The sequence below is a fragment of the Lotus japonicus genome, chromosome 5 (genome assembly GCF_012489685.1).
Source record: "Lotus japonicus ecotype B-129 chromosome 5, LjGifu_v1.2".
NCBI lineage: Eukaryota > Viridiplantae > Streptophyta > Magnoliopsida > Fabales > Fabaceae > Lotus > Lotus japonicus.
This window is the reverse complement of record NC_080045.1, coordinates 52,930,415-52,942,423: the sequence shown is the minus strand read 5'-3', so window position 1 is coordinate 52,942,423 and position 12,009 is coordinate 52,930,415. Positions and strand designations below refer to the sequence as shown.

The following is a 12,009-nucleotide window of genomic DNA, read 5'->3' as shown; positions in this document are numbered from 1 at the left end:
GTTATCCCCTCATTGACTACCTATGTAATAATTATTCAAATTATTAATTAATGTGTTTAAAAACGATTTTGTTGACCAAGATTCAAATTCAAATTTTATTAACTTTGTCAACGTGAGAAAATTTAATACGCGGTAATTTCTCCTTTAATTTGGGTTTGTGGCACATCCATGAATAGCTATATAATAATCATTAAATATCCCATTTAATTTTGTTTAATTTTTATTTAAAATTTCCAATTAATTCATAAAAAAGTCAGCGCACATTCTTTATCATAGTCAAATATTTATTGCAATTATGACTATTCATTTTTATTATAGGAAAAAAACGGATTTCAGGTGACTTTTTATCTCATTAAAATCATGTTTATTCATACTTTTTTTAAAAATGGGTCTTGCTGACCTTTTTTTAAAAACCGTCTAATTATAATTATATTTATAATAAACCAACATTTTTTTTAATTTTCCAATAATTAGATAAATGCTGACTTTTTTGAATTTTTCAATAATGTGTTTTTAATTCGGCATATCTCATTAATATCATGATTATTCAAACTTTTTTGAAAAACAGACTTGCTAACCTTTTTAAGAAACGGATATTGGTGTCTATTTTTTTTTCCTTCCAATTAAAAATCGTTTAATTAGACTTATAATCATAATCAACCAGCATTTTTTTGAAGTTTCCAATAATGTCACAAATGCTGACTTATTTTTGTCAAAGTAAAATTAATGTGTTATTAATTTGCCATATTCCACATCCTTTTTTCACCTACAAACCACATGTCCCCGATGGTTAGCTCAAGTGGTAAGAGCTATGGAACATAAGGGTGGGGAGGGGAAGGTCCAGGGTTCGAATCCTGGAAGGAAACTTTGAAGGAATTTTCTAACTTACTAACAACTAACCACTAACATTTGCCTATCAAAAAAAAAAACCTACAAACCACATAAACCCTAATTGTTTTAATCTATATAAACTCCCTTATGTGATTCTTCTCCTCCATCATTCCATCCCTTAACCAAAAATTCCAGAGTTTTGAAATAACCGTTGTTCTGATGGCTGCCAAAATCGACCATATGTCCAGATCGATCCCTCCAAGGAGACCTGGACCATTGTTGCAAAAGTGAGTCAATTATGACTAAGTCCTAGCTTATATGGTTCTAAGTTGTCCTTTTCGATGGACATGGTTCTTATCGATGACAAGGTATAGCAATTATTTTCCTAACCACCAAATTCTAATTTTGTGTTGTTATTGTTGGACAATCTCTGATCTTCTTTACTTATATAATTTCAGGGTGTTAAGATTCACACTTCAGTTATGAAGATCCTTATTTACCGATTCCAGTGAAGGACGCGTATATCAGATCTCATTCTTTAGTGTTGGTGAAAGCGGTCGTGATTTCCGATCAATCTCTCATCCATTCAAGATCAACTTTGATATAAATACTGCTATACGATTGGTTTCTAACAAGCCTATCAACTTAAACTCATATTCTTTTGTGCCGCTTTGTGCTTTGTGGCATAATGTTTAAGGACCTTGATTTATCTTTCCTTATAGGTATTTCCCCCTTTTGTGACCCTTGGGTTATTAAAATATAGTTCTTTATTTTCCTTAAATGTTTGTTGTTGTTTGAGCAGATGTAATTGGAATTGTCACTAGAGCAAGTGGTAAATAAGAGTTTGAGAAAGATAGTACAAAACAGAAAATGATAACTATTGAAATTGACCAAGATGGGTGCACTCCATGATCTTTTAAATTTCAAATTTTAATTTGTAAATTTATTTATACTTATATTAATAATTTCCAACTTTGGCTATTAGGGTTCAAGTAGAATGTCTTTTTTTGGGAAAATATGCTGCTGAAGTTGTTTGTCATCTTGCATCTTGTGATGCAACAAATGTTGTGGTTGTTGTGCAATATGGCAAGATAAAGCCTTTTCTATTTTACTGTGTGAACTAATTATAATTTCTCAACAACGTTTTCTATTTTTTTTCCTTATCAAGTAAGATAAGCCTCCAAAATGTTTATAGGGCTACAAGGTTTCTTTTTAATCCTCTTATAAAAGAAGCTGCCCATCTCCGAGCTCGGTACATTCTATTCTTACTTATTTTTCTAACATTATTCGTATTTAGATCTAACTGGTGAATCGGGTATCTCACAAGTTCTTAGAGACAAATGAAATTTCTGAGTGGAAGGATTGAAAAAAAGTAAATTCTGTTTTAGTGAGTAGATTTTGATTTTTCTTGAGGTTTCTTTTACTTTTTTTAGAAAAAAAATTAAAAAATGGAATGATCTCATAGATTAAGGAGTGAATATTTAATATTAGTTAATTCATTTATTATTTTCAAATTTGTAAAAAATAATTTTGCGATTTGAGTTTGAAATTTAAAATGAGTATTAAATAATAGTAATTTCATCCAATTTTTTTTCACATGGATTTTAAATTATTTTGCTTTGACACAAAATACGTTTTTTTTTTCACCCTAAATCATTTGTCAATTCATTCATAATAATGAATTGGGTTTCTTTTACTTTTTTAAGAAATAAATATAATTTATAGAATCATCTCATGGATTAAGGAGTCAATATTCAATTTAAGTTAATGCATTTTCTTTTTTAAAAATTGTAAAAAAATTGAGATTTGAGTTTGACATTTAAATTGAGCACTAATTGGGGCCAAATTTTAAGTCAGATTTTAAAACCTTTTTTTCTTAAATGAGTACCATATACTTATGCATTTTTAGATCACATGGTAAAAAGCTTCCACGGGGGAAAATATTTTACATAAAAAATAATTCATGTAAAAACTAATAATTTTTATGTGACTCTTCATACCCCTCCACCCTTATGGCTTCTAACTCTTACCACGTTTGTTAACTCTCTAGAACAATTTTTCATCTAATTTTAGTATATTTTCCATAATTTTAAAAATATTTAATATTAAGTATATATATATATATATATGTGAAGGTTTTATCAAAAATTGCAAGTTGTGTGATACTCATTGTGATTTTGTTTGGTTGAGTGCTCATTTTTTCATATATTAATTCATTAATATGTGCCTAAATAATGAGATCAATATTGCACGGGGTAAAAACACTAGTACAGAATAATAAGATCAAAACTCCACAAGATATCAACTCTATTGGATGTTTCTTCATTTGGACAGTTTTTTTATTGAAGTCTTAGTGAGATATTTTTGCTCATCTCAATTTTAAAACTAAACAGAGCTTCATCGAAGTGTGATACGTATTATAAACACGTAAATTCCATTAGGAAAACGTAATGCAAAAGGTAATTAAAAAAAATTATTCTGTAAGATTTCACTAACAGTAAGTGACGAACACATTGAAGATCTAAAAATATATTAGGCTCTAAAAGCGAAAAGAAAATTTCAAATCATTTCATTCAATCAGGGATCCATTTTGAATTGAATACAAATCAGCAAAAATGGTGGGAACAATAACTTGAACTGCCATATGAAACTACACAACTACAATTACAGTGTATCTGTAATATGTAAATACTGAAAGAACCCCCAGGGGGGTTGGTATACTTTGGCCAAACAACAGCTAAATCTTATTTCCTTCATTAGAAAAAGAACTGAATCAAATCAAAACAAAAAATGTATAGGATATAAAATTGGTTAATGAAACTTAATAGAGCATCATTATCTACTTAGGCTAATCAAGCGTTCATCAATCTTCCTCTTGCTGGTTAGGGGGAGTACCGGCAAGCCAACCCCATACACCGCCTGAACCTTGCCTTTGTTTTGCACTTAAGGCGGCCTGCTCAGATGCAGCTTTTTGCCGTTGGAGGAGTTCAAGTTCCTTCTGTAATGTCCCAATTGTTTGGAGTTTCTGTCCTAACTCAGCAACTTCCACCTATGATCCAAATATTCTCTTCAGTAAGCAAATTTCAAATTCTTTATCCATAATATGAAGAGACAAATGCCAAACTTTTGAAGCAGACTCAGACAAAACATAACAAACAGGGATCTTATTAGAATGATTTCTCTAAAAGGAAAATATGGTTCATTATGTCACCCTTACACCAAAATGACCATAGAATAATTCGTATTTTGTGCGATTAGAAGATATTAAATAAGCACTTTTTATGCAAATAATGGAAAATTTTGAAATTCACTATGAACAGCTTAGTTCATGATGTGGTGCACTATGTTTCCCTAATAACTTTTCTTCAGTCAGCTACATTAGCCACACACACACACTCACAACATCAGTGATGAAATATGTATCACTTCATTCCATTGCCTACAGTTGATAATTGTCTGACTTTGCAATTCTCAACTGTAGGTAAGTAGAACTAGAGAGTCAACAATTCACTCCAAGCGATTAACTATAATTTCAAAACCACTCTACTTTTTTGTTTAGGCAACATATGTTCTGTGATTTCTTCCAGACTTTTGCCTCTAACAAAACAGACCTGTTTATTTTAAAATTGAGTAGAATAGCTTTTGTTAGAATTAATATAAAGATAATTTTTGAAATAATGCTATTTGGTTGAATGACTTGTGTTTGGAAATCATAGGGTAAAAATGTTTAAAAGAATAATTTTTATCTCGATGGTAAGATAAAATTACTTTAAATATAAATACTAAAGTTATATTTTGTGGATCTCACACCTAAAATGAATTATTTTCACGGGAAAAGTGAAAAAATCTCATTTCTCCCAAAAGTTATTCTACCCAGTACCCACCACAAATGTAAATTGTACCCAAACAATTTATAGCAACCAAATTACTTTTCGTGAAAGGAAAAGTGCCCCAAAATACATATTGGGGGTGTAACCAGACAGGGTCTGAATCATATTTTGAGTTGGGTCAACTGGAGAGATCAGGGCACACGTTTTAGACACTGTCTGAGTGTCTGTCCTTACTTTTCAATGTCATGATAGTATGTGTTCAAAAACACTTTATTGACAAACCCAGAGAGGAAGGCTGTCAGAAGAATTAATGTTTACCTCAAGTTTGAAACACCTTGACTGCTCAGCAGCAAGCTGACCACGTACTGATTGAAGTTCCTGCATTATCAGTGCGATAACAATGAAGACCGTTATAGCATTGAAGAACAACAAATAATATTCATGTTGTCATTTTATATATTTTTGAGCTAATATTTATTAATATTGTATCAGAAGCACTTTTCATCATCAACCACCCCTCAAAATTACTTAATCCTTTCTTAATAGCATTTAAGAACATCAGATAATGTTCCTATTTTGTTCTTATATAGTGTTGGGCTCATATTTCTGATTATGGTATTAGAGCGCTTTTCACCAACAATCACCTGTCCAAATTACTTAATCCTTTCTTAGCACGAAATTAAATAGGGGAATTGACACAGCATAGAGAAATTATTTGATTTTCACAGCATCATTTACGAATATTCTACCTAAGCACTGTTCAATATGTACTGATAACACAAAATCTCCTGTCAACTTTCAACTGTTTCAGAAATGAGAAGGAATCAACTACTAAAGTAGTTACCTTGCAAAGGTCAGAATTACGTCCTTCAGCTTCTCCAAGCTCTTGCTTTAGTTGAAGAGTATGCAACTTCTCCTTGCTGAGTGATGATTCCAATTCATCTTTCTCAGCCCTCAGGACTGATATAACATCGCCTTTCAATTTCTGTAAGATACCCAAAAATCAAAATTTGAAAGTGGTGAATGGCAGGTATTAATAAAATGAAATGCACCAAATGTAGGATGCGATTATGCCTATAACTTGAATGATCCAGAGTGTATTTGCAATTTTGGATGAGTGAAATAGGTCTCCAATATCTATGAATGCATGCATGATGTATCTGTCAGTTTATTATGAGCTTCCAAACAATTTTTCATTATTATCCTTACTTCAGTCCTAGAATCAGCAATAAGTGAAATGTCACTAAATGGACCAATGACATAGGCCACATGAGTTGGTCAATGTTGGTCAAAGTGAAAAAGGTCGAGCTTTGCAATAATACATACTCTTGAATCACCATTGTCCACGACAAGTTCCTTAATTTTGCTTTCATGGCCTGCTTCAAATTCAGACTCCGCATCTCGAGTAGCATTTGTGGCATTGTGAACAGCAGAAACACTGTCTGGTATAGGATTTTCAGATGTATTTGATTGCAAGGTTGATTTATGGCTTGGTTTAAGGACATAGACCTGAATGCAGCAACCTACATGAGGGGAGGGAGAACTATCCAACAAAAGCAAAAGAAAGCAGAAAAGGGAAACGCCTGAGATTTTGAAATAATCTTCACCTCGTTGTTGTAACGTCCATTATATCCTCCAAATGATACAAGTAGGTCTCCACCATCATATGAGCTTACAACCAAACTCAAGCCCTGCAGTGAGAAACATTTTAATATCTTAAGGAAATGGCACTAGAAAACTATGTGAAAGGTCTGGGTATCTTCCCCATATGACAGTATGGTTAAAATTTGTATGCAAACCTGAAAAAATACAATAATAAAAGAGGGAACACCAATATATTATAAATAATAACCACTTCAAGTGGTTATTTTTCCTATATGGTTAATATTTTTAACAAGGGTTCAATAATTGAAATTTTCCCATGATAATAGGCCTCTGCATATTAAAAGTACCTCACTAGCAACAGGTACACGGCCTTGAACAGAGGTAACCACTGACCATGTCAGCGTAGACATATTCAACACAACAGTCTCTGAAACCCCTGCAGAATAATATGGAATATAAAAATAGAAGCAAGGCATATATAACAACAGTGAGACAGCACTGGAAATGTCCTCAAATCTAAAATCATTAATAAATTTGCAACCAGTGCAAAACTAGGTGATGAAGCCATTGAGATGTATAATAACTACACCAGAAGTTGCACTTCACAATGATCCCAATAAAACAGTAATGTTTTTCCTTGTAAACTTTCTTTTACCAAGAATGGTATTCTTCAAAAAAAAAAAAGAGCTTATATTATCATATCAACTCAGAAATGCTTTATAGATTAGTCCTTTATAACTTTTACTGCCCCTTTCTAAAACCATAATTTTTACTAGTTACTTCAACTTCATATCTGTTATAAGGATCAAGGCAGAAAACAGTGACAGTTAACCTCCTTCATCTATGAATTAAATATCCAAAACCACAGAGAAACTAAGGAATTAAAGGAAACACAACAAGCAAGGCATCTCATAGGAATATAGCTTGTTTGAATTTACTCTTAAGTCTCTATAATGTATTCGTAAGGGGAGGAATATACGGGTAACATGCTAATTTTTTATCAGAATGCAATGGTGGTGACATTGGTTTATACAGCATTTTAGTAAATGTAAGTGACCAGGTGACGACAAGCCATACCACTCTTATTGTCACCCCCACCAACAATGAACCAGTTCTCCCCTACTGTCACACCAGCATGTCCCGCACGTGCTGTTGGTATTTCACCCAGTTGTGTTGGTCTAGACCATTCCATCTGCATAGTTCACATAGATCATTATTAGATGATGATCTTTCAAGTCCTTAACTTAATAGGAAAGGCAATGGTCTTACAGTCTGCAAATCGAGAACATGCAAATCATTATAGCAAGTCGCATGTGAACCCCCACCAAAGATAAGTAAGTATCGCTCCACGTGTACAGCAGCAGCATGATCAGACCTCGGAGAAGGAGGAACCCCACTGCCAATTGAGACTTCTTTAGCATCAAACAATAACATGTTTCCTTTATCATTTTTTCCCTCTATATTGGAACAGGAAAATCAAGAATAGCATTCACTAATCACTACTGATGAAAATAACATAATTACCATGTATGAAAACCAGATTTTGGCATACGTGCAGAAGATGGTTGCAGAACAAAGTCAAAATGCATTTTGTTTCTATTGAATTTGGGATTTTGGGTTAGACTTAACTCTAGCCCAATAGCTAGCTCAATGTGATGATTGTTCTACCCTTTATAAGGACTTAATTGGCCTTATCTCTAGTTAATGTGAGACCTCTTAACACCCCCTCACGCCCAGGGCTAGACATCTAGAGCGTTAAACTTTAAGAACTGGACATTTGCACATGGCAGGTAGCCCATTTAAGAGTGGCTCAATATACATATCTATGATGGGCTCTAATATCATATTGAAGTTGAGTTAGGCCCAACTCTACCCCAAAAGCTAGCTAAAGGGTGAGGCTTTCTCTACCATTTATAAGAACTTAATGGCCTTATTTCTAGTCAATGTGGGACCTCTCAATAGTTTCAATGTTTTTTATACACCCTAAAGATAATAAAATTTACAAGCATATAAATTAAAACATCCATATCCACCCCAAAAAAAAAGGTAAAATAGAAACCAGTGAGGAATTAGCTTCTTGCAAATGCAAGGTTCAACTGCCTATAATCAACCCACGATTCCCTGAAACTTGCCATGCAAGTTGCCCTTTCCATTTCTTTTAGAAAACTAGTAAGATAGAACGAGTTACTTCAGGAAACTTCTTACACAGCATCGATTTCATCCCAAGTCATGGATTCCAAGTCAAGAATATGCAAATCATTCAAGAGAGTTCTCTTTGCATCTTGTCCACCAAAAATTACTAAGCCATTCCCAACTAAGGTGACTGATTGGCCTCCACGTGATACCTAAAAACCATAGATGAAACAAAAAGCAACTTAGAAGTTTATTAAATGTGCGTACCATATATCAAAAACCACTAAATTTATGCATTTCTTGTTAGGTAGTAAGCGAAAAACATACATGTCACATGCTACACAAAATTCAAAAGTTTTCTAAGATTTTTGGGTTACACAAAAGGAAGATAAATAGATACATACCGGGGGTTTCCCGTAAGTCTTTAGAGTCGACCAAGTTGCCACTTTTGGATCAAACACTTTCACTGTCATAATATTAATTAGTATGTAATAATATAAAAAAATGGATGCTTAAATGTAAATATAGAAAAGATAACGGCAATAAAAGACCGAAAAAAGTGATGGCTTAGATTGAACCAATGAAGCAAAAATTCATAAGTGTCCATCATTCAACGAGAATATACAAACAAGATTTGTCACATAAATGTTTCACTTAAGTATGTACACTAAAATTTCATCACTCTTCACACTTATCCACTTTAAGGTGAATGTAGTAATAGTATCATGTTTTTTAGTTTTATCTTGGAGGTGAAATAACCATCAAAATTCTTAAAGCTTCTTTTCTGAAATTCATCTAAATGAGCGTGTTTTAAGTTTTGCACAGATATGGTGCCAACGCCTAACATAATGATAAGATATATTAACTATTATTGTATACCTTTAATACTTTCGTCAGGATTTTTGGTATGCCCAGCAATTGACAGAAGCTTATTTTGCCATGGAATCTACAGTGACAAAGTTTCAATGGTCAAAATCCAAAGTATTCCAGAATTAGTACTAGAAACAAAGAAACAACACATTGAATATAGCAGATAAGGTTATGTAGGGTTTTTCAATTGAGAGAATCATTTTCAATACAAACCAGTGTATGGCCAGCACAAGGGGTTAATGTTACTGAGAATGACGAGTCAGTAGACTCATCTACAACCTTAGCCTCAATCTTCGACCAAGTCCAACTTCTCAAATCGAGAACCTGTATCGTTTCCATGTAATTCAAAGTAGATAGCATATAGTGTAGTCAGCTCAAGGGCGAGATTAAGAAAAGTTTAGCAGTTAAACCATGTGATAAACCATTACTTAAACCAAACTTGGCGGTTTCAATCAACCTCACAAGATATATTAGTGCTTAGCCAAAATGCTTAGATTCATGAAACAGAGATATTGAGCATATGCTTACATGAAGATCATTAAGGTAACGGCCATTGTGGTTTCCACCATATATGTATAATTTGTCTTGCATGACTACAGCTCCATGCTGAACATATTAAAAAAAAACAGTAGCTCAAGAATAAGAATAAATTAACACAGAAGAAAAAGTAAAAATTAGTGAAATAAATGAATTTTATATTCCTACCTCATATCTGGCTTTTGGAAGTTGACCAGACACTGGAGGTGCAATCCATTGATCATAGACTTCAACTGAACCAAAGCCTTCAATAACAACATCTTTATCCTGGGTTGCAACTTGACTTCCATTTTCAGTGGAAATGGTCTTTATCTCTGGATATGAGTTCCCATTCTCGATTATTGGTTCAACTTTGGAATTGTGCTGTGAGATAATCAAGACAGGATGAAGGAGGAGAAATAACAATGTTAACAGTAGCAGCAGAAGTGGAGAAAAACATGATGTTCTCATTGCACTTCTCTTTATTCAACTTTGCAGTGACAAGTCTCTTACATTAATTTAAATCTAAAGATCAAATCCTAGATGGCTTATAAATAATTCAGCACAGGGCTTAACAGCGAAGTCATTGAACTTGTTCTTGGTTGCATGAGAATTGGATGCATGCCTGGTGCAAGAAAGTTGCAAGAACACAGCATATGCCCAGGTTCTTGAATTTTTATCTTCAAACAGGTTTTCTTACTTGTTTAGAGAGGAACCAGACTATTTCCTAATCTTTCAGTACTTCTATTCTAAAGCAACTCTGATGAAATAGATAGATGAATATATCGTGTAAAGCTCATAACAGGTCATTGGCAGAAGTATAAATGAAAACTAAGTATACCGTCAGGATAAAATGCCAAACCAAGATAAGGATTCAGCATTATATTATATATAATAAATACATAGCCTTCCTGATACTCACATTCATTTGCACATCAATAACAGGGTCTGCAACAGAGTTAGATGCTCTGGAATACCAACCAGGATCTTCTTCCTGCACAACAATGGAAAATAAAAACAAAAGTAATCAGCTACTATTCAGCATTATACAAAAGAAAAATGGAGGAAAAAAATATTATTTGCATCACCTCCAATATTTTCACAAAAAGACGCATGGCTTCTGTGGAGGACATGTTTCCGAGCTGGTTCCAGCTGCATCAACAACAACTACTTTTCAATAATATCCTCAACAAATGAAAGCAGGGATGCAATAGTGTAAATTGCAAAAACTACATTGACTAAAAAAATGTTTGCATAAAATATACATAATGAAGAAGCAAAGTAAAATCAGAATCACGCCAAATGCATGCATAAATAGAGCGAACGAATCCGGGAGACTGTATATAAACCGCAACGAGAAAGCAAAGGGAATGTTGAAAGCATACAAACCTGGCCCATTTGCTATGCTCCACAAGTTTCCATGAACTGGGTTCTGGGATGTTACAAGGTCCTATACTAGCCTGCCATAAAAAAACTAAGCATTAAATGTATATGTGATTGATCCCCTAGATAAATCATTTCTTCAACACATCTGACAATGCAACAAAAATCGATTTCGACACGCGGAAGCTGAAATTGAAGCTGGGATCGATCATCAACACAGCAAATCAACATTCCAATCCTCATTGTTGAAAATTTGAATGCGAATTATGCTTAATTATGAGCATTTCATTAGAATTACAGTTGATCTAATAGACACGTAGTAGAAATTCTATAAAACTATGGTTTGCAATCATGCAATCCTAAAACACCAGATCTAAGGTGGCAATGTTGAAAATTGAGAGATGCAATTGGGATCGAAAGGGAACCTGATGGTACAAGCTGTAGAGAAGAAGAGCGGAGGAGTTGCCGAACTTGGAGGTGAGGGATTTGGTGGGAGAGGCGGATCCGTCGAATCCTGCGTATGAGGCCGCGGCGTAGAACCGCTCTGGGTATTGCAGACCAGAACTTGCTCTCGCCATCGCTGCCATCTCAATCTCTTCTCTTCGGATCAATGCTGCTACCGTTTTTTTTTTTTTTACAACAGAGAAATGTGAGGGATTATTACAGTTTTCTTTACAACAATGGGTGGTGTGGTGGTTGAATTGGATTGGTGGTTATATATATTGCTATTGCTAATTGATATTTGCTCTGTCTGCTATGCTCTGCTGCAATGCAAACCAATTGCAAATTTCACACAGATCTACCATTGTTGGTCAAAATTTAACATTAATCACCCAAGTTT

At 33.8% G+C, this 12,009-nt stretch overlaps 1 protein-coding gene across 1 annotated transcript; it reads right to left on the bottom strand.

Annotated features, from left to right (window-relative positions):
* Window positions 1-3,377: 3,377 nt before the first annotated feature.
* On the bottom strand, window positions 3,378-11,971 carry LOC130717275 (acyl-CoA-binding domain-containing protein 4). The gene is made up of 18 exons (XM_057567448.1): window positions 11,594-11,971; window positions 11,175-11,245; window positions 10,874-10,937; window positions 10,708-10,779; window positions 9,975-10,169; window positions 9,798-9,875; window positions 9,483-9,593; window positions 9,279-9,345; window positions 8,804-8,865; window positions 8,472-8,611; window positions 7,536-7,662; window positions 7,344-7,458; window positions 6,614-6,702; window positions 6,269-6,352; window positions 5,988-6,170; window positions 5,506-5,646; window positions 4,980-5,039; window positions 3,378-3,880 (listed from the first exon to the last, which is right to left on the bottom strand). The coding sequence occupies exons 1-18, from the start codon at window positions 11,753-11,755 to the stop codon at window positions 3,695-3,697; spliced, it is 2,007 nt and encodes a 668-aa protein (XP_057423431.1). The 5' UTR covers window positions 11,756-11,971; the 3' UTR covers window positions 3,378-3,694.
* Window positions 11,972-12,009: the final 38 nt, after the last annotated feature.